This window comes from Salmo salar, chromosome ssa20 (genome assembly GCF_905237065.1).
Source record: "Salmo salar chromosome ssa20, Ssal_v3.1, whole genome shotgun sequence".
In the NCBI taxonomy this organism is placed as follows: Eukaryota; Metazoa; Chordata; class Actinopteri; order Salmoniformes; family Salmonidae; genus Salmo; species Salmo salar.
Window position 1 is genome coordinate 37,868,972 of NC_059461.1, and position 25,179 is coordinate 37,894,150.

At 42.5% G+C, this 25,179-nt stretch overlaps 1 protein-coding gene across 5 annotated transcripts in view; it reads left to right on the forward strand.

Annotated features, from left to right (window-relative positions):
- The window catches only part of LOC106580561 (protein patched homolog 1), a 164,229-nt gene that overhangs the window by 25,093 nt on the left and 113,957 nt on the right, over positions 1-25,179 (forward strand). For all 5 annotated transcript variants that reach the window (XR_006760919.1, XR_006760918.1, XR_006760917.1 and 2 more), the window contains exons 3-7: positions 15,312-15,501; positions 15,688-15,757; positions 16,036-16,127; positions 20,634-20,835; positions 20,966-21,087. Coding sequence is in view for 1 of the 5 variants with exons in the window: in XM_014161750.2 (XP_014017225.2) it covers positions 15,312-15,501; positions 15,688-15,757; positions 16,036-16,127; positions 20,634-20,835; positions 20,966-21,087 (676 nt within the window). In the remaining 4 variants the exon portion in view is untranslated. The remainder of the gene's footprint in view (positions 1-15,311; positions 15,502-15,687; positions 15,758-16,035; positions 16,128-20,633; positions 20,836-20,965; positions 21,088-25,179) is intronic.

Consider the following 25,179-nt stretch of genomic DNA (forward strand, 5'->3'; position numbering starts at 1 on the left):
CAGCGGGTTGAGTGCTCATATTCACTTTATTACAACACTTAGGAACAAAACAAGAAAAACCAAAACGAATGACAACCAGTCGTGCAGGCAACACACAGCTATGCAACGAACAACCTCCCACAAAACCCCATGAAAACAAACTCCTAATTATAGGACCTTCAATCAGAAGCAACGATAACCAGCTGCTTCCAATTGAAGTACCAACCCCAATAAACTAAACATAGAAATAGACTAGACTAGACAGAACATAGAAATACACTAGCATAGAACAGTGCCCAAAACCCCCCGGAATACATAAATCAAACACCCCTCTACATACACACACAACCCGAACCATATAAAACAAATACCCCCTGCCACGTCTTGACCAAACTACAATAACACATAACCCCTATACTGGTCAGGACGTGACAGATACTCTCAGAGATACTCTCAATGATCGGCTATAAAAAGCCAACTGACATTTACTCCTGAGGGGCTGACTTGTTGCACCCTTGATAACTACTGTGATTACTATTATTTGACCCTGCTGGTCATCTATGAACATTTGAACATCTTGGCCATGTTCTGTTATAATCTCCACCCGGCACAGCCAGAAGAGGACTGGCCACCGCTCATTGCCTGGTTCCTCTCTAGGTTTCTTCCTAGGTTTTGGCCTTTCTAGGGAGATTTTCCTAGCCACCGTGCTTCTACACCTGCATTGCTTGCTGTTTGGGGTTTTAGGCTGGGTTTCTGTACAGCACTTTGAGATATCAGCTGATGTAAGAAGGGCTATATAAATACATTTCATTTGATTTTGATTTGACTCCTTTCCTTCCATTTTTTTCTTCGTTCCTCACTCAAATCCAGTGGACTTGAATATGTTTTCTTCAGGGGAGAGGTAGCTGAATGCAGGCAGAAATGTGGAAGAATCTGTCCATTGAGGGCTGTGTGAGTGTGAATGAACACCTTGGACCCAGGGCAGGCTGCACTGGGAGCTAGCCGACAGCTAAATACACTTCAGTTGTAGCTAGAATTCATATAGGCCCAAAATAGGCTGCATCTCAATGAAAAAATCAGATTTCATGTGGTGCTCCTAACTTTTTTAAGTTGGGCGCACAGTGCTACCAATGTAAATGTTTAATTTAGAGCGCTGTGTATACTAGTACTACAAGGTGTTACAATCAGCCTATAAATGTTATTACATATGTATTACATTTATGTCACAGCTTGTCATTCATAACACAATGATTGAGTTGAATTGTAGTATAGTCATGTTTTTTCAGTCGGTGGTGTTTTATTGTGCTGGTGAGTTCATCATTGTGCATAAGACACAGACACCATCTCCTTTGTGTGTGTGTGTTTGTGTGTGTTTGTGTGTGTGTGTGTGTGTGTGTGTGTGTGTGTGTGTGTACAAATTAAATCTCTAGTTCGCTTTTTGTTTCTCACTCCAATTCAAATCAAATCAAATTGTATTGGTCACATACACATATTAGGCAGAAGTTATTCCAGGTGTAGTGAGATGCTTGTGTTCCTAGCTCCAACAGTGCAGTAATATCTAACAATTCACACATCTAAAAGTAAAATAATGGAATTAAGAAATATATAAATATTAGGATGAGCAATGTCCGAGTGGCGTTGACTAAAATACAGTAGAATAGAATACAGTATATACATATGAGATGAGTAAAGCAGTATGCAAACATTATTTAAACATTATTAAAGTGGCCAGTGATTCCAAGTCTATGTAGGGCAGCAGCCTCTAAGGTGCAGGGTTGAGTAACCGGGTGGTAGCTGGCTAGTGATGGCTAATTAACAGTCTGATGGCCTTGAGATAGAAGCTGTTTTTCAGTCTCTCTGTCCCCGCTTTGATGCAACTTTACTGACCTCGCCTTCTGGATGATAGCGGGGTGAACAGGCCGTGGCTCAGGTGGTTGATGATCTTTTTGGCCTTCCTTTGACATTGGGTGCTGTAGGTGTCCTGGAGGGCTGGCAGTGTGCCCCTGGTGATGTGTTGGGCAAACCGCACCACCCTCTGGAGAGCCCTGCGGTTGCGGGCAGTGTAGTTGCCATACCAGGCGGTGATACAGCCCGGCAGGATGCTCTCAATTGTGCATCTGTAAAAGTTTGTGAGGGTCTTAGGGGCCAAGCCGTATCATTTTGCTCGACATCTTTACTATTTTAGTTTGAACATGCACACACACTCCTTTCCTTCCATTTTTTTCTTCGTTCCCCTACTCAAATCCAGTGGACTTGAATATGTTTTCTTCAGGGGAGAGGTAGCTGAATGCAGGCAGCAATGTGGAAGAATCTGTCCATTGAGGGCTGTGTGAGTGTGAATGAACACCTTGGACCCAGGGCAGGCTGCACTGGGAGCTAGCCGACTGCTAAATACACCCATTGGAGTGCTGCAGGGCTGGACAGGTGATTAGCATAATTTGGAGAGAAGGGCCATACATATGGTAATGAAGGGTGGGGGGAGGAGGCACTGGCAGCTGGGGTGTCACATTTGTGTCAGTTCGGGGGGGGGGGTTATTGTACTACAGCACCGCTCTCCTTCTCTGTCGATCTCTCTGTTTTTCTCTCGTGCTATGAGGTGGGACTGGGTATGAGGGGAGGGAAGGTGGGACCGGGTATGAGAGGAGGAGAGGTGAGAGGAGGTGGGAATGGGTTTGAGGGGAGGTGGGACTGGGTATGAGAGGAGGGGAGGTGGGACTGGGTATGAGAGGAGGAGAGGTGGGACTGGGTATGAGAGGAGGGGAGGTGGGACTGGGTATGAGAGGAGGAGAGGTGGGACTGGGTATGAGAGGAGGGGAGGTGGGACTGGGTATGAGAGGAGTGGAGGTGGGACTGGGTATGAGAGGAGGGGAGGGGAGGTGGGACCGGGTATGAGAGGAGGAGAGGTGAGAGGAGGTGGGACTGGGTACAAGGGGAGGGAGGGGAGTTGGGACTGGGTACGAGGGGAGGGGAGGTGGGACTGGGTATGAGAGGAGGAGAGGTGGGACTGGGTATGAGAGGAGGAGAGGTGAGAGGAGGTGGGACTGGGTACGAGGGGAGGGAGGGGAGTTGGGACTGGGTACGAGGGGAGGGGAGGTGGGACTGGGTATGAGGGAAGGAGAGGTTGGACTGGGTATGAGTTGAGGTGGGACTGGGTATGAGGGGAGGTGGGACTGGGTACGAAAGGAGGGGAGGTGAGAGGAGGTGGGACTGGGTATGAGAAGAGGAGAGGTGAGAGGAGGTGGGAATGGGTTTGAGGGGAGGTGGGAATGGGAATGGGTTTGAGGGGAGGAGAGGTGGGACTGGGTATGAGAGGAGGAGAGGTGGGACTGGGTATGAGGGGAGGAGAGGTGGGACTGGGTATGAGAGGAGGGGAGGTGGGACTGGGTATGAGAGGAGGGGAGGTGGGACTGGGTATGAGAGGAGGAGAGGTGGGACTGGGTATGAGGGGAGGAGAGGTGGGACTGGGTATGAGAGGAGGAGAGGTGGGACTGGGTATGAGGGGAGGAGAGGTGGGACTGGGTATGAGAGGAGGGGAGGTGGGACTGGGTATGAGAGGAGGGGAGGTGGGAGGAGGCGGAACTGGGGATTTGGGGAGGTGGGACTGGGTATGAGGGGAGAGGAAGTGAGGGTAGGTGGGACTAGGTATGAGGTGAGGGGAGGCTGGGTATGAGTGGAATGTTGATGGTACAGTTGGACCCTGGCCTCTGACCCCTTTAAGTATCAAAGACTTCCTGGTTGATTGACAGCAGAATCAGGTGGGAGTCCCCAGGTTAAGAAACATGTGGGAGATGAGAGAGAGGAAGAGGGAGAACGAGGGAATAACTGAAGTTGGGACGTCTAACATTATGGTTGAAGAAAGAGGGTACAAAAATATGGTGAAATATATATACGCTATGGAAATAAAAAGAGCAAGGTAATAGGATAGATGGACAGGCAAACAGATAGACAGCTATTTTAGGCTCGCTGGTGGGTCGATGGCAGTGAGGTGACCTGTTCTAGGGACTTCCATGTCACTACGGGGGGTTTGGCTGAGAGCGCCGTAATCCAGTTAATCCACACACACACACACAGTTTTGTACAGCTAACTTTGTTGGGAAACACAATTCAGTCCCATTCAAAATCCTATTTTCCCTAAACCCTAAACCTAATTCTAACCCATACTCTTAACCTAACCCTAACCTTAACCCAAAAATCGAACCTTAACCCTAAACCTAGCTCCTAACCGTAAAACTAAACCTAGATCCTAACCCTAACCCTTAACGGAATTCTAACCCAAACACTAATTCTAACCTTAACCCTAAACCCCCTAGAAATAGCATTTGACCTTGTGGGGACAAACAAAATTTCCCCAGTTGGTCAAATTTTGTTTGTTTACTATTCTTGTGGGAACGTCTGGTCCCCACAAGAATAGTTAAACACGTCCACAAATAAAATAACATTTTATTTGTCACATGCACCGAATACAACAGGTGTAGACATTACTGTGAAATGCTTACTTACAAGCCCTTAACCATTAATGCAGTTTTAAGAAAATTAATAAAATATTTACTAAATAAACGAAAGTTACAAAAGTAATAAAATAAAATAACAATAACAAGGCTATATACAGCGGGTACCCGGAATATTCAGGGGTACAGGTCATTTGAGGTAATTGAGGTAATATGTACATGTAGGTAGGGATAAAGTGACTGTGTAAAGGGCCCTGTCAACCTTTCATGTGGACGGGGGAGGAGAGACAGAAAGGCCGCCGTAGGCAGACCTGGCTCTCAAGGGAAGACACTATGTGCACACTGCCAACAAAATGAGGTGGAAACTGAGCTGCACTTCCTAACCTCCTGCCAAATGTATGACAGTATTAGAGACACATATTTCCCTCAGATTACACAGACCCACATAGAATTTGAAAACAAATCCAATTTTGATAAACTCCCATATCTATTGGATGAAAAACCACAGTGTGCCATCACAGCAGCAAGATTTGTGACCTGTTGCCACAAGAGGAGGGCAACCAGTGAAGAACAAACACCATTGTAAATACAACCCATTTTTATGCTTATTTATTTTCCCGTTTGTACTTTAACCATTTGCACATAATATGACATTTGAAATGTCTTTATTGAACATTTTTATTTTTTATTTCACGGTCGAGAGAGAGAGAGGGAGGGAGGGAGAGAGGGAGAGGGAGAGAGAGAGGGAGAGAAGGCGAGAGGGAGAGAGAGAGAGAGGGAGGGAGGGATAGAGGGCGAGAGAGAGGGAGGGAGAGAGAGAGAGGGAGAGAGAGACAGAGAGAGAGAGAGAGAGAGAGGGAGAGAGGGGGGGAGGGAGGGAGTGAGGGAGAGAGAGGGAGAGAGAGAGAGAGAGAGAACACTAAACAAACAACAACACGAAGAGTTACAGTGCATTCGGAAAGTATTCATACCCATTCACTTTTTCCACGTTTTGTTATGGGTACAGCCTTTAAAAACCTCTTAGTTTTTACGGCTCGAATCCCATTACCGGGATCATTTGACAACATCCGGTGAAATTGCAGAGCGCGAAATTCAAAAATACTAAATTCGTAATATTAAACATTCATGAAGATACAAGTGTCTTACATAATTTAAAAGCTTAACTTCTTGTTAATCCAGCCGCTTTGTCAGATTTCAAAAAGGCTTTATGGCGAAAGCCTACCATACGATTATCTGAGGACAGCGCCCCGCATACAAAAGCATTAAAAACATTTTCCAACCAAGCAGATGCATCACGAAATCACCTTTGAAGATCTTCATCTTTTTGCAATCCTAAAGGTCCCAGTTACACAATGAATGGTTGTTTTGTTCAATAAAATCCTTCTTTATATCCCAAAAATTTCTGTTTATTTGGCGCGTTTGGTTCAGAACTACACCTGTTCTAACTCGCCCAACATGAATCTAAAAAATTACCTGTAAACTTTGTCCAAACATTTCAAACGTTTCTAATCCAACCTCAGGTACCCTAATATGTAAATAATTGATCAAATTTAAGACGAAATAAACTGTTTTCAATACCGGAGGAAAAACAACGAGGAGCGCGCAATCATTCACGCACACCAAAAGACTAGAGTCCTTCTGAGTGACACTTAATTAAAAAAAAAACATCTAACAATTTCTAAAGACTGTTGACATCTAGTGGAAGCCATAGGAACTGCAATCTAATAATCCTAATAATTAGGCTTTCCCATTGAAAAGCAATGGAAAGCCCAATGACCTCAAACATTTATTTTCCTGAATGGATTGTCCTCGGGGTTTCGCCTACCAAATCAGTTTTGTTATACTCACAGACATTATTTTATAAAAACTTTAGAGTGTTTTCTATCCAATACTACCATGCATATGCATATCTTAGCTTCTGGGGCTGAGTAACAGGCAGTTTACTTTGGGCACCTCAGTCATCCAAACTTCCGAATACTGCCCCCTAGCCTTAAGAAGTTTTAAACAGGTTTTTAGAAATGTTTGCAAATGTATAAAAAAACTGGAAATATCACATTTACATAAGTATTCAGACCCTTTACTCAGTACTTTGTTGAAGCACCTTTTGCAGCGATTACAGCCTCAGGTCTTTTTGGGTATGACGCTACACCTGTATTTCGGGAGTTTCTCCCATTGTTCTCTGCAGATCCTCTCAAGCTCTGACTGACTGGGGGAACCCTATGTTGTGGAGGAGACTGACTGGCTGACTGAGGGAACCCTATGTTGTTGAGGAGACTGACTGACTGAGGGAACCCTATGTTGTTGAGGAGACTGACTGACAGACTGGGGGAACCCTATGTTGTGGAGGAGACTGACTCACTGACTGGGGGAACCCCATGTTGTGAAGGAGACTGACTGGCTGGGGGAACCCTATATTGTTGAGGAGACGACTGACTGACTGACTGACTGACTGGGGGAACCCTATGTTGTGGAGGAGACTGACTGACTGACTGAGGGAACCCCATGTTGTTGAGGAGACTGACTGACTGAGGGGAACCCTATGTTGTTGAGGAGACTGACTGACTGAGGGAACCCTATGTTGCGGAGGAGACTGACTGACTGACTGGGGGCACCCTATGTTGTTGAGGAGACTGACTGACTGAGGGGAACCCTGTGTTGTGGAGGAGACTGACTGACTGGCTAGGGGAACCCTGTGTTGTTGAGGAGACTGACTGACTTAGGGAACCCTGTGTTGTGGAGGAGACTGACTGACTGGCTAGGGGAACCCTGTGTTGTGGAGGAGACTGACTGACTGTGTTGTGACTCTACTCTAGTCTAGTCAGCACACCACACCACACCACACCACACCACACCACAGCACAGCAGAGAACACCACAGCAAAGAACACCACATTAGAGAACACCACAACCCACTACAGTACAGCACAGAACAGCACAGAACAGAACACCACAGCCCACTACAGTACTGCATACCACAGTACAGAACAGCACAGAACAGAACAGTACAGTACAGCACAGTACACCACAGAACAGAACACCACAGCCCACTACAGTACTGCATACCACAGTACAGAACAGCACAGAACAGAACAGTACACCACAGAACAGCACAGAACAGAACACCACAGTCCACTACAGTACTGCACACCACAGTACTGAACAGCACAGAACAGCACAGTACAGTACAGCACAGCACAGGACATCAGAGAACAGTACAGTACAGTACAGTACAGTACAGTACAGAACAGCACAGAACAGAACAGAACACCACAGTCCACTACAGTACTGCACACCACAGTACTGAACAGCACAGAACAGCACAGTACAGTACAGCACAGTACAGTACAGCACAGTACAGCAGAGAACAGTACAGCACAGTACAGCAGAGAACAGTACAGCACAGAACAGCAGAGAACAGTACAGCACAGTACAGCAGAGAACAGGACAGCACAGTACAGCAGAGAACAGTACAGCACAGTACAGCACAGAACAGTACAGAACAGCAGAGAACAGTACAGCACAGTACAGCAGAGTACAGCACACCACAGCACAGCACAGTACAGCACAGAACAGCACGGTACAGCACAGCACAGCACAGCACAGAACAGTATTGTCGTCAATCTTTTTCACCCGGGGTGGTACTGCTCAATGCAACAATTATGCAATCATGTTGATTTCTTTGTGGGTTTTGAGTAAGAGAAAATTAGTTTGGAAAAGAGGCCAGTATATTGTTGAGATGATACTAGGGAGTAGTTTTGTTGGGAAGGAATGAGGAGTAGGCTATCTGAGAGGACCTGGCCCTGTGTTGGAGGTCTGAGAGGACCTGGCCCTGTGTTGGAGGTCTGAGAGGACCTGGCCCTGTGTTGGAGGTCTGAGAGGACCTGGCCCTGTGTTGGAGGTCTGAGAGGACCTGGCCCTGTGTTGGAGGTCTGAGACGACCTGGCCCTGTGTTGGAGGTCTGAGAGGACCTGGCCCTGTGTTGGAGGTCTGAGAGGACCTGGCACAGTGTTGGAGGTCTGAGAGGACCTGGCACAGTGTTGGAGGTCTAAGAGGACCTGGCCCTGTGTTGGAGGTCAGAGAGGCCTTGGCCCTCAGAGGACCTGGCCCTCTGTTGGAGGTCAGAGAGGACCTGGCCCTCAGAGGACCTGGCCCTGTGTTGGAGGTCAGAGAGGACCTGGCCCTGTGTTGGAGGTCTGAGAGGACCTGGCCCTGTGTTGGAGGTCTGAGAGGACCTGGCCCTGTGTTGGAGGTCAGAGAGGACCTGGCCCTGTGTTGGAGGTCTGAGAGGACCTGGCCCTGTGTTGGAGGTCTGAGAGGACCTGGCCCTGTGTTGGAGGTCTGAGAGGACCTGGCCCTGTGTTGGAGGTCTGAGAGGACCTGGCCCTGTGTTGGAGGTCTGAGAGGACCTGGCCCTGTGTTGGAGGTCAGAGAGGACCTGGCCCTCAGAGGACCTGGCCCTGTGTTGGAGGTCAGAGAGGACCTGGCCCTGTGTTGGAGGTCAGAGAGGACCTGGCCCTGTGTTGGAGGTCTGAGAGGACCTGGCCCTGTGTTGGAGGTCTGAGAGGACCTGGCCCTGTGTTGGAGGTCTGAGAGGACCTGGCCCTGTGTTGGAGGTCTGAGAGGACCTGGCCCTGTGTTGGAGGTCAGATTGGACCTGTCCCTGTGTTGGAGGTCAGAACCGTTTATGTAGAAAGGAGACACCTTGGGGATATGCGAAGCCGAAAAGCTACAACGTGTGAATATGTGTCATTAAAGAACACAGTTACACACACACACAGACACACATACACACACACACTTTTTTGTTCCAACTGGGGTGTTCATTTCACCCTGAGGCTCGGCGAGTGCTGACCCCAAAACTTTGCAACCCTGTGAAGTGTGGAATTCGCCAAACCTGAGGTCTTAATGTGCTGTTTCCTGTAGATAGAAAGAGGGAGAGAGAGAGAGAGAGAAGGGGGGTTGAGAGAGAGTGTGTGCGGGTATGTGCGTATTTGTTTCTGTCTCTCTGCATTCCTCTTCTCTGTCCTACCCCCAAGTCATCTTTGTATTCTCCAGAACTTTGGGTGGCATTCTGGGTTTGGAATGTGTTCAGAACATTGGACTGTTTTTCCTCTGCACCACTTTGATTGGTCAGTTTGTTGATATCCTTTCGGTGACTCCTTGCAGACTGAAGAGCCCCTTGACTCCATATAACTGTGTCATAATTCAAGTATAGGTTAACAAGTATTGCACTTACTCATTGTTATGCTGCAAGTAGGGCTAGGGTTACTGCTGGAAGTACAGTGTAACCACGAGCAACCACAATACATGTTACACTGTTTCTGGACAGGACACACACACATACACACACAGACAAATATGAGTTATAGGTAAATAGGTTCCATGAGTGGCAGGTAAATAATTTCCATGAGTTGTAGGTAGATCAGTTATATGAGTTGTAGGTAGATCAGTTCTATGAGTTGTAGGTAGATCTTGTAGGTAGATCAGTTCCATGAGTTGTAGGTAGATCAGTTCCAAGAGTTGTAGGTAGATCAGTTCTATGAGTTGTAGGTAGATCAGTTCTATGAGTTGTAGGTAGATCAGTTCCATGCAGGTGTAGGTAGATCAGTTCCATGCAGGTGTAGGTAGATCAGTTCCATGAGTTGTAGGTAGATCAGTTCTATGAGTTGTAGGTAGATCAGTTCCATGAGTTGTAGGTAGATCAGTTCCATGCAGGTGTAGGTAGATCAGTTCTATGAGTTGTAGGTAGATCAGTTCTATGAGTTGTAGGTAGATCAGTTCTATGAGTTGTAGGTAGATCAGTTATATGAGTTGTAGGTAGATCAGTTCTATGAGTTGTAGGTAGATCTTGTAGGTAGATCAGTTCCATGAGTTGTAGGTAGATCAGTTCCAAGAGTTGTAGGTAGATCAGTTCTATGAGTTGTAGGTAGATCAGTTCTATGAGTTGTAGGTAGATCAGTTCCATGCAGGTGTAGGTAGATCAGTTCCATGCAGGTGTAGGTAGATCAGTTCCATGAGTTGTAGGTAGATCAGTTCTATGAGTTGTAGGTAGATCAGTTCCATGAGTTGTAGGTAGATCAGTTCTATGAGTTGTAGGTAGATCTTGTAGGTAGATCAGTTCCATGAGTTGTAGGTAGATCAGTTCCATGAGTTGTAGGTAGATCAGTTCCATCAGTTGTAGGTAGATCAGTTATATGAGTTGTAGGTAGATCAGTTCCATGAGTTGTAGGTAGATCAGTTCTATGAGTTGTAGGTAGATCAGTTCCATGCAGGTGTAGGTGGATCAGTTCTATGAGTTGTAGGTAGATCAATTCTATGAGTTGTAGGTAGATCAGTTCCATGAGTTGTAGGTAGATCAGTTTTATGAGTTGTAGGTAGATCAGTTCCATCCAGTTGTAGGTAGATCAGTTCCATGAGTTGTAGGTAGATGAGTTCCATGAGTTGTAGGTAGATCAGTTCCATGAGTGGCAGGTAGATCAGTTCTATGAGTTGTAGGTAGATCAGTTCCATGAGATGTAGGTAGATCAGTTCCATGCAGGTGTAGGTAGATCAGTTCCATGCAGGTGTACGTAGATCAGTTCCATGAGATGTAGGTAGATCATTTCTATGAGTTGCAGGTAGATCAGTTCCATGCAGGTGTAGGTAGATCAGTTCCATGCAGGTGTAGGTAGATCAGTTCCATGTAGGTGTAGGTAGATCAGTTCCATGCCGGTGTAGGTAGATCAGTTCCATGCAGGTGTAGGTTGATCAGTTCCATGTAGGTGTAGGTAGATCAGTTCCATGTAGTTGAAGGTAGATCAGTTCCATGAAGGTGTAGGTAGATCAGTTCCATGTCGGTGTAGGTAGATCAGTTCCATGTAGGTGTAGGTAGATCAGTTCCATGCATGTGTAGGTAGATCAGTTCCATGTAGATGTTGGTAGATCAGTTCCATGTAGGTGTAGGTAGATCAGTTCCATGCAGGTGTAGGTAGATCAGTTCCATGCAGGTGTAGGTAGATTAGTTCCATGTAGTTGTAGGTAGATCAGTTCCATGTAGTTGAAGGTAGATCAGTTCCATGAGTTGTAGGTAGATCATTTATGTGAGTTGCAGGTAGATCAGTTCCATGAGATGTAGGTAAATCAGTTCCATGCAGGTGTAGGTAGATCAGTTCCATGCAGGTGTAGGTAGATCAGTTCCATGCAGGTGTAGGTAGATCAGTTCCATGTAGGTGTAGGTAGATCAGTTCCATGTAGTTGAAGGTAGATCAGTTCCATGAAGGTGTAGGTAGATCATTTCCATGAGTTGTAGGTAGATCATTTATATGAGTTTCAGGTAGATCAGTTCCATGAGATGTAGGTAAATCAGTTCCATGCAGGTGTAGGTAGATCAGTTCCATGCAGGTGTAGGTAGATCAGTTCCATGCAGGTGTAGGTAGATCAGTTCCATGTAGGTGTAGGTAGATCAGTTCCATGTAGTTGAAGGGAGATCAGTTCCATGTAGGTGTAGGTAGATCAGTTCCATGAAGGTTTAGGTAGATCTGTTCCATGTAGGCGTAGGTAGATAAGTTCCATGCATTTGTAGGTAGATAAGTTCCATGTAGGTGTAGGTAGATCAGTTCCATGTAGGTTTAGGTAGATCTGTTCCATTTAGGTGTAGGTAGATCAGTTCCATGCAGGTGTAGGTAGATCAGTTCCATGTAGGTGTAGGTAGATCAGTTCCATGCAGGTGTAGGTAGATCAGTTCCATGTAGTTGTAGGTAGATCAGTTCCATGTAGTTGAAGGTAGATCAGTTCCATGAGTTGTAGGTAGATCATTTATATGAGTTGCAGGTAGATCAGTTCCATGAGATGTAGGTAAATCAGTTCCATGCAGGTGTAGGTAGATCAGTTCCATGCAGGTGTAGGTAGATCAGTTCCATGTAGGGGTAGGTAGATCAGTTCCATGTAGTTGAAGGTAGATCAGTTCCATGAAGGTGTAGGTAGATCAGTTCCATGAGTTGTAGGTAGATCATTTATATGAGTTGCAGGTAGATCAGTTCCATGAGATGTAGGTAAATCAGTTCCATGCAGGTGTAGGTAGATCAGTTCCATGCAGGTGTAGGTAGATCAGTTCCATGTAGGTGTAGGTAGATCAGTTCCATGCAGGTGTAGGTAGATCAGTTCCATGTAGGGGTAGGTAGATCTGTTCCATGTAGGTGTAGGTAGATCAGTTCCATGTAGTTGAAGGTAGATCAGTTCCATGCAGGTGTAGGTAGATCAGTTCCATGTAGGTGTAGGTAGATCAGTTCCATGTAGTTGATGGTAGATCAGTTCCATGTAGGTGTAGGTAGATCAGTTCCATGAAGGTGTAGGTAGATCTGTTCCATGTAGGTGTAGGTAGATAAGTTCCATGCATGTGTAGGTAGATAAGTTCCATGTAGGTGTAGGTAGATCAGTTCCATGTAGGTTTAGGTAGATCTGTTCCATGTAGGTGTAGGTAGATCAGTTCCATGCAGGTGTAGGTAGATCAGTTCCATGTAGGTGTAGGTAGATCAGTTCCATGCAGGTGTAGGTAGATCAGTTCCATGTAGTTGTAGGTAGATCAGTTCCATGTAGTTGAAGGTAGATCAGTTCCATGAGTTGTAGGTAGATCATTTATATGAGTTGCAGGTAGATCAGTTCCATGAGATGTAGGTAAATCAGTTCCATGCAGGTGTAGGTAGATCAGTTCCATGCAGGTGTAGGTAGATCAGTTCCATGCAGGTGTAGGTAGATCAGTTCCATGTAGGTGTAGGTAGATCAGTTCCATGTAGTTGAAGGTAGATCAGTTCCATGAAGGTGTAGGTAGATCATTTCCATGAGTTGTAGGTAGATCATTTATATGAGTTGCAGGTAGATCAGTTCCATGAGATGTAGGTAAATCAGTTCCATGCAGGTGTAGGTAGATCTGTTCCATGTAGGTGTAGGTAGATAAGTTCCATGCATGTGTAGGTAGATAACTTCCATGTAGGTGTAGGTAGATCAGTTCCATGTAGGTTTAGGTAGATCTGTTCCATGTAGGTGTAGGTAGATCAGTTCCATGCAGGTGTAGGTAGATCAGTTCCATGTAGGTGTAGGTAGATCAGTTCCATGAGGGTGTAGGTTGATCAGTTCCATGCAGGTGTGTGGTAGATGAGTGGAGAAGAGGGCGTGAGCAGTAAAAAGCATGTCCCCGCTCGTCTTTGGTTAACTCAGGCCTGCTATTAATAATGGCGATTTTAAGCACGCACTCAAACCAGATCAGATGGGGGCGCTGTGTTTGGGTCGAGAGAAGAAAAAAAATCGAGTGTGTTTCCCTAATACGGCCAGACATGGCCCCCTCCCTCCATTTTGCTCTCTGGTCTGCCTGGGTGGTCTGGCCCGGACAGATTACCATGCTTAACTTTAATACGATTACAATATGCTGACAATATTCCACCTACGTTTGTTTCATGAATTGTAGTCGAACAATTGTTAAATTGGATTATAGCATATAAAACGTAACAGATTTTCACACAGCTTTCTCAGCAAGGCTCTCTCACAGAACTTTGCGTGTGCGTGTGCGAGAGAGAGAGTGACACACACACACACACACACACACACACACACACACACACACACACACACACACACACACACACACACACACACACACACACACACACACAGATGACTGCACTTGGCACATATTTTCATCAAACACACACTGGCGGAAGGACTTTTACACAGGTGTGCATACACAAAGTTGTCCCAGTAAAATTGAGCCAACGATGTGGCATGGCTGTCGGAACACCAACATGTCTTGACATTCCACATCATGTTAGTCTGACAATGCTGAATGGTGAGCAGAGATGATCTGTGGTAAAGACACTTTGTTGAAATGCTCTGTGTCAACCTCACCAGCTAAGGTTCTGGAGGACAGAGGCAGTGATGTCTGGCCTTAATGCTAGAATACACATTTGGTGAAACAGTGCCCCAGCGCCTTTGTTATTGTTTTGCTGATGAAAGAGGAGAGGAGCGTACAGCAGCTGTAAAAAACAATTACAGTATATATTCTGCTGTTTTATCACACATGCAGTGATGATCAAGGAAGGGACTTCTTTTGTTGTTGTAATATCCCAAACGGACGTGGCTGTTTCACCAAATAAGGGTTTGAGCTTTAAGCAGGGTTAATGGACGTCGGCCACGCGCAGTAGATTAACTTGTGGAATCGTCTGGAAAATAACAGGAATTGATGGCCGATGTTCTCTGGTCAGGAGTGATAGGACGGCCACCTGCAGCATACGGCCAACGTTCTATTGGTCTGTCTTGTCCTTCAGAGGCAGAGCTGGAGACAATGATGTCTCATCCTATAGGGAAAAATCACCCCAAAACAAATGGATAGCGTTATCTTGCAGCTTTATGTAAATGTGACAGTATGTCAGAGCGAAGCAGTGGCTAGCAGGTTTGGAGGACTTTGCGAGGTAGAGAGGCATGGCCGGTACTGAAAGGCGGCTTTTGAAGATGTTTGGGGCTCAGAGCTCACGCACAGGGCTTAGCCCCATCATGCTAGGTAGTGAGGGAGGGAGGGAGGGGACGGAAGAACGACTTTCTCCCTCCTTTTTGTCTCTGTAAGGCTGAGGCAGAGATCAAATACTGAGGCAGAGACTGGCATTTTATGACACTGTACTGACATTCTAAGGCTATCTGAACAGATTTTGGTAACCTGACAGGGCTGACAAGTCATCACAAGCATTATTGTTCTTTCAGGAAGGCTGATGTATACATCAATGTGATTTTATAGTTTGTTATAAAATGCGGAATATTGTGTGTTTTTGTACATCAGACCAGGTTCTGAAAGTTGTGTATGTAATATCTGTTGGTGTGTGTACATACACTACTGACCGTGTGTGTGTACTCTGGTGTGCAGTGGGCGGCAGGGTGAATCAGGAGCTGAAATACACACGTCTGAAGATGGGCGAGGAGGCCATGTTCAGTCCCCAGCTGATGATTCAGGCACCGCGCCAGGAGGGCGCTAACGTGCTCACTGTGGAGGCGCTACAACAACACCTGGACTCAGCTATCAGGGCCAGCCAAGTGCACGTTTACCTCTTTAACAGGTGACACACACACTAACACACACACACACACACTGTACTTACATGCACACACACACACACCAGCTCAGTGCACGTTCAACGCTATAACAGGTGACACTCTAACACACACATACACATTCAAAAAAATGATGTTTTAGATCGTTCAAAGCTGTTGTGCAAGTGATATATTGAATGCCTCCATTTCAGACAATGGAAATTAGAACATTTATGCTACAAATCAGGAGAAATGGATACTGAAGCTCATTTTGTGAACCAGGTAAGCATGAGTGAACTGAGTCTGTCTCTCTCTTTCTACACCAAACAATGCCTCTCATACAGAGGAATAGAATGTGATTAGTAGTTGTAGAGCGTCAGTGGTAATGTGGTGTCTGCTGTCTCCGATCAGATCATTAACAAGTTGTTGTGATGTGATGTTACTATCATGTGATGTTAGTATAATTTCATGTAACCATAATGTGATGTTAGTATAATGTGATGTTCTACTGTACTGATTATAGCATCAGTGGTAACATGGTGTCTGCATTCTCCTGTCAGATCATTGAAAAGCTCCACCCCTGTCTCATCATCACTCCGCTGGACTGTTTCTGGGAGGGAGCCAAGCTCCAGTCTGGAAGGGTCTACCTCCCGTGAGTACACATTATACACATCACACATTATACACATCACACATTATACACCTCACACATTATACACCTCACACATTATACACCTCACACATTATACACCTCACACATTATACACATCACACATTATACACATCACACATTATACACATCACACATTATACACCTCACACATTATACACATCACACATTATACACATCACACATTATACACCTCACATATTATACACATCACACATTATACACCTCACACATTATACACATCACACATTATACACATCACACATTATACACATCACACATTATACACCTCACACATTATACACATCATACATTATACACCTCACACATTATACACATCACACATTATACACATCACATAACACATTATACACATCATACATTATACACATCATACATTATACACCTCACACATTATAAACATCACACATTATACACATCACATAACACATTATACACATCATGCATTATACACATCATACATTATACACATCACACATTATACACATCATACATTATACACATCACACATTATACACCTCACACATTATACACATCACACATTATACACATCACACATTATACACCTCACACATTATACACATCACACATTATACACATCACACATTATACACATCACACATTATACACCTCACACATTATACACATCACACATTATACACATCACATAACACATTATACACATCATGCATTATACACATCATACATTATACACATCACACATTATACACATCATACATTATACACATCACACATTATACACCTCACACATTATACACATCACACATTATACACCTCACACATTATAAACATCACACATTATACACATCACATAACACATTATACACATCATGCATTATACACATCATACATTATACACATCACACATTATACACATCATACATTATACACATCACACATTATACACATCACACATTATACACCTCACACATTATACACATCACACATTATACACCTCACACATTATAAACATCACACATTATACACATCACATAACACATTATACACATCATACATTATACACATCATACATTATACACATCACACATTATACACATCACACATTATACACATCACACATTATACACCTCACACATTATACACATCATACATTATACACATCACACATTATACACATCACACATTATACACCTCGCACATTATACACCTCACACATTATACACATCATACATTATACACATCACACATTATACACCTCACACATTATACACCTCACACATTATACACATCACACATTATACACATCACACATTATACACATCACACATTATACACCTCACACATTATACACATCACACATTATACACAACACACATTATATACCTCACACATTATACACATCACACATTATACACATCACATCACACATTATACACATCACCCATTATACACATCACATCACACATTATACACATCATAAGGTTATACACCTCACACATTATACACATCACACATTATACACCTCACACATTATACACATCACACATTATACACATCACACATTATACACATCACACATTATACACATCACACATTATACACCTCACACATTATACACATCACACATTATACACATCACACATTATACACCTCACACATTATACACATCACACATTATACACATCACATAACACATTATACACATCATACATTATACATTATACACATCACACATTATACACATCACACATTATACACATCACACATTATACACCTCACACATTATACACATCATACATTATACACATCACATAACACATTATACACATCATACATTATACATTATACACATCACACATTATACACATCACACATTATACACCTCACACATTATACACATCACACATTATACACATCACACATTATACACCTCACACATTATACACATCACACATTATACACATCACACATTATACACCTCACACATTATACACATCACACATTATACACATCACATAACACATTATACACATCATACATTATACATTATACACATCACACATTATACACATCACACATTATACACATCACACATTATACACCTCACACATTATACACATCATACATTATACACATCACATAACACATTATACACATCATACATTATACATTATACACATCACACATTATACACATCACACATTATACACCTCACACATTATACACATCACACATTATACACAACACACATTATATACCTCACACATTATACACATCACACATTATACACATCACATCACACATTATACACATCACCCATTATACACATCACATCACACATTATACACATCATAAGATTATACACCTCACACATTATACACATCACACATTATACACCTCACACATTATACACATCACACATTATACACATCACACATTATACACATCACACATTATACACCTCACACATTATACACATCACACATTATACACATCACACATTATACACCTCACACATTATACACATCACACATTATACACATCACATAACACATTATACACATCATACATTATACATTATACACATCACACATTATACACATCACACATTATACACATCACACATTATACACCTCACACATTATACACATCATACATTATACACATCACATAACACATTATACACATCATACATTATACATTATACACATCACACATTATACACATCACACATTATACACATCACACATTATACACATCACACATTATACACCTCACACATTATACACATCACACATTATACACATCACACATTATACACCTCACACATTATACACATCATACATTATACACATCACATAACACATTATACACATCATACATTATACATTATACACATCACACATTATACACCTCACACATTATACACCTCACACATTATACACATCACACATTATACACCTCACACATTGTACACCTCACACATTGTACACCTCACACATTGTACACATCACACATTGTACACATCACACATTATACACCTCACACATTATACACATCACCCATTATACACCTCACACATTATACACATCACACATTATACACATCAAACATTATACACCTCACACATTATACACCTCACACATTATACACATCACACATTATACACCTCACACATTATACACATCACACATTATACACATCACATAACACATTATACACGTCACACATTATACACATCATACATTATACACATCATACATTATACACATCACACATTATACACCTCACACATTATACACCTCACACATTATACACATCACGTAACACATTATACACATCATACATTATACACATCATACATTATACACATCACACATTATACACCTCACACATTATACACATCATACATTATACACATCACATAACACATTATACACATCATACATTATACACATCATACATTATACACATCATACATTATACACATCATACATTATACACATCACATAACACATTATACACATCATACATTATACACATCATACATTATACACATCATACATTATACACACCACACATTATACACATTATAAACATCACACCACACATTCTACACATCACACGTTATACACATCATACATTATACACATTACATCATACATTATACACACCACACATTATACACATTATAAACATCACACCACACATTCTACACATCACACGTTATACAATTCATACATTATACAAATCACATCACACATTGTACATATCACAAATTTTACACATCACACATTATAAACATCATACATTATCCACATAAGATTACACACATCATACATTATACACATCACAAATTATACACATCACACATTATAAACATCATACATTATCCACATCACACATTATCCACATTATAAGATTATACACATCATATATTATTCATATCACATATTATCCACATCACACATTATACACATCACACATTATCCACATCACACATTATACACATTATAAGATTATACACATCATACATTATTCATATCACATATTATACACATTACACATTATACACATTATAAGATTATACACATCATACATTATACACATCACACATTATACACATCACACATTATACACATCATACATTATTCATATCACATATTATACACATTACACATTATACACATTATAAGATTATACACATCATACATTATACACATTACACATTATACACATTATAAGATTATACACATCATACATTATACACATCATACATTATACACATCATACATTTTACACATCACATCACACACCAAATTCAGCACACAGATCACATCACTGCCTCTAGCTCTGGAAACTACGATTTACAAATGTTGCTCTCTGGAGTGTTGGTTTCTGGAGTGTTGGGTTCTAGAGTGTTGGTTTGATGTTGGAGATTGTGGAATTCTGTGATTTGGAGTTGTGTCTACCCACCACTCCTAGTGGCATATCACACCCTCGTCAGTGGACCAACTTTGACCCCAAGGAGTTCCTGAGAGAGCTTCGGGCCCTGAAGGTCCAGGTAGACAGCTGGGAGGTGATGCTGGAGAAGGCTGACGTGGGACATGGCTACATGGACCGGCCCTGTCTCAACCCCCAAGACCCCGACTGTCCCCTCACTGCCCCCAACAAGAACACCACCAAGGTACACACACACACGCATGATGCAGAAACACACACACAGATGCGCACACACACATCCATATTTAAGTTGTTTGTACACATGCACACACCCATACAGACACAGACCCATTGACTATGTTGTTGTGTTGTAGCCCTTTGACTTGGCTCGCATCCTGACTGGCGGCTGCCATGGCCTCTCCAGGAAGTACATGCACTGGCAGGAAGAGCTGATTGTAGGGGGGACCACCAAGAACGGCACCGGACCACTTCTCAGGTAAGAAAGAGAGAGAGAGAGAGAGAGAGAGAGAGAGAGAGAGGGCCTACAGCAGCACCTAGATCTTCTGCCCAGATTCTGTCAGACCTGGGCCCTGACAGTCAATCTCAGTAAGACAGAAATAATGGTGTTCCAAAATTCCATCTAGACACCGTTGCCCTAGAGCACACAAAAAACAATGCGTACCTCGACCTAAACATCAGCGCCACAGGTAATTATCACAAAGCTGTGAAAAGGAACATAAAATTTGACTTACCAATTAGGATCTAGCAAAAAATATTTGAATCAGTTATAGAACCCATTGCCCTTTATGGTTGTGAGGTCTGGGGTCCGCTCACCAACCAAGAATTCACAAAATGGGACAAACACCAAATTGAGACTCTGCATGCAGAAATCTGCAAAAATATCCTCCGTGTACAATGTAAAACACCAAATAATACATGCAGAGCAGAATTAGGCTGATACCCGCTAATTATCAAAATCCAGAAAAGAGACGTTAACCTCTCTAGGGTAGGTGGCACCAAATCGTCCCACCTACGTAACAGCCAGTGTAATCCCGTGGCGCGTTATTCAAAAACCTCAAAAATGCAAAAACTTCAATTTTTCAAACATATGACTATTTTACACCATTTTAAAGACAAGACTCTCGTTAATCTAACCACACTGTCCGATTTCAAAAAGGCTTTACAACGAAAGCAAAACATTAGATTATGTCAGCAGAGTACCCAGCCAGAAATAATCAGACACCCATTTTTCAAGCTAGCATATAATGTCACATAAACCCAAACCACAGCTAAATGCAGCACTAACCTTTGATGATCTTCATCAGATGACAACCCTAGGACATTATGTTATACAATACATGCATGTTTTGTTCAATCAAGTTCATATTTATATCAAAAACCAGCTTTTTACATTAGCATGTGACTAGCATGTGACTAGCATTCCCACCGAACACTGCCGGTGAATTTACTAAATTACTCACGATAAACGTTCACAAAAAGCATAACAATTATTTTAAGAATTATAGATACAGAACTCCTCTATGCACTCGATATGTCCGATTTTAAAATAGCTTTTCGGTGAAAGCACATTTTGCAATATTCTCAGTAGATAGCCCGGCATCACATAAAAAAGCGATAATATTCCGACCGGGAATCTGCGTTTAGGTAAACAGACGAAAGAAAATAAAGCATTCGGTCGACTCGGGCACGCGCCTAAGCCCATAGTACTCTGATCGGCCACTTGCCAAAAGCGATAATGTGTTTCAGCCAGAGGCTGCCTCGATATCGTTCAGCTTTTTCACGGGCTCTGAGAGCCTATGGGAGCCGTAGGAAGTGTCACGTTAGAGCAAAGATCCTCAGTCTTCAATAAAAAGAGCCAAGATGAAACACAACTTCTCAGACAGGCCACTTCCTGCATGGAATCTTCTCAGGTTTTGGCCTGCCATTTGAGTCCTGTTATACTCACAGACACCATTCAAACAGTTTTAGAAACTTTAGGGTGTTTTCTATCCAAAGCCAATAATTATATGCATATTCTAGTTACTGGGCAGGAGTAGTAACCAGATTAAATCGGGTACGTTTTTTATCCGGCCGTGTCAATACTGCCCCCTAGCCCTAACAGGTTAAATTCTACAACCACCTAAAAGGAAGCGATTCCCAAACCTTCCAAAACAAAGCCATCACCTACAAAGAAATTAACCTGGAGAAGAGCCCCCTAAGCAAGCTGGTCCTGGGGCTCTGTTCACAAACAGACCTCACAGAGCCCCAGGACAGCAACACAATTAGACCCAACCAAATCATGAAAAACCAAAATTGTATTATTTGACACGTTGGAAAGAATTTACAAAAAAACTGAGCAAACTAGAATGCTATTTGGCCCTAAACAGAGAGTATACAATGGCAGACTACCTGACCACTGTGACTGACCCAAAATTAAGGACATCTTTGACTATGTACAGACTCAGTGAGCATAGCCTTGCTATTGAGAAAGGCCGCCGTAGGCAGACAAGGGTCTCAAGAGGAGACAGGCTATTTGCACACTGCCCACAAAATGAGGTGGAAACTGAGCTGCACTTCCTAACCTACTGCCAAATGTTTGACCATATTAGAGACACATATTTCCCTCAGATTACACAGACCCACATATAATTTGAAAACAAATCCAATTTTGATAAACTCCCATATATATTGGATGAAATACCACAGTGTGTAATCACAGCAGCAAGATTTGTGACTTGTTGCCACAAGAGGAGGGCAACCAGTGAAGAACAAACACCATTGTAAATACAACCCATATTTATGTTTATTTATTTTCCCTTTTGTACTTTATCTATTTGCACATCATTACAACACTATATATAGACATAATATGACATTTGAAATGTCTTTATTCTTTTGGAACTGTCACGACTTCCTCCGAAGTCGGTCCCTCTCCTTGTTCGGGTGACTTTTTTGTTAATTTTCGATTTCACTTGCTTTGGCAATATAAACATTTCCCATACCGATAAAGCCCTTAAATTGAATTGAATTGAGAGAGAAAGAAAGAGAGAGAGAGAGGGAAAGAGAGAAAGAGAGAAGAGAGAGAGCGTAAGAGAGGGGAAAGAGAGAGGAGAGAGAGGGAGAGAGAAAGAGAGAAGAGAGAGAGCGTAAGAGAGGGGAAAGAGAGAGGAGAGAGAGGGAGAGAGAGTGTGTGTATATATACAGTGGATTTAGTGTCCAGGCAGCACAGCCAGAGTTGAGCAGGAACAGCTGGAGCTCTTAGATTTCAATGGAATCTGCTAATGACTGCAAGATTTACAGCACTGCACACACACACACACACACACACACACACACACACACACACACACACACACACACACACACACACACACACACACACACACACACACACACACACACACACACACACCACTTAAAACGCACACTAACACTCAGTTGGCCAGGCTACATACTGTACATGTATACATAAACAAAGTGCACTCCAAGTAACATTAAGTGTTCATCCAAAATGGCACCCCATTCCCTATATAGTTCCCTATTGTCTCTGGTGAAAGTAGTGCACTACATAGGGAATAGAGTGCTATTTGGGACAAATCCTTAGTGTAGGTCAGAATGCACAGTAAGCACTTTCTGCCTGGCATGGTTTGGAGAGAACTGGACTATGGAGATTTGTTTGTGATTTAACAAATGCCCCGGAGATGATCTAATTAAAGTGCAGTTTAAAGTAGGCAGGCACTAGTTCCCTTTAACTCTAAACACACATATACACACACACACACTCACTCAGACTCACACATACACTCACATATACACGGACACGTACATGAACACACACACACACACACACATTGTGTATTTCTTTGTTTTTGTGATTGTATTTTTGCTTGGTTGGCAGGGACTGGCCATTAGAGATGTGGGTGTGTTTATGTGCATTCGTGTGTGTGTGAGTCTGAGTGAGCATGTGTGTTTGTGTGTGTTCACATTAGTATGCGTGTGTTATTTAGCTGCCCAAGGGGATTTTTAGGCGGGCCGCGGGCATAGCGGGCATGGCATTTTTGCTGCTGCTTACAGGCCTTTTAGCTGCCTGGAATTGCATCTCTGAAACTGCCCACAGTGGCACTACCCATGATGCATGCTGCCTACATCACCTATACTAGCTGCTGCCACTTTTATTACCCACAAAGATTAAGGCTAATGTCAGCCCAGGATCTCTGTAACATAATAATAATACTGTCAGCCCAGGATCTCTGTAACATAATAATAATAATAATAATAATAATAATAATAATAATAATAATACTGTCAGCCCAGGATCTCTGTAACATAATAATAATAATAATAATACTGTCAGCCCAGGATCTCTGTAACATAATAATAATAATAATAATAATAATAATAATAATAATAATAATAATAATACTGTCAGCCCAGGATCTCTGTAACATAATAATAATAATAATAATACTGTCAGCCCAGGATCTCTGTAACATAATAATAATACTGTCAGCCCAGGATCTCTGTAACATAATAATAATAATATTAATACTGTCAGCCCAGGATCTCTGTAATATAATAATAATAATAA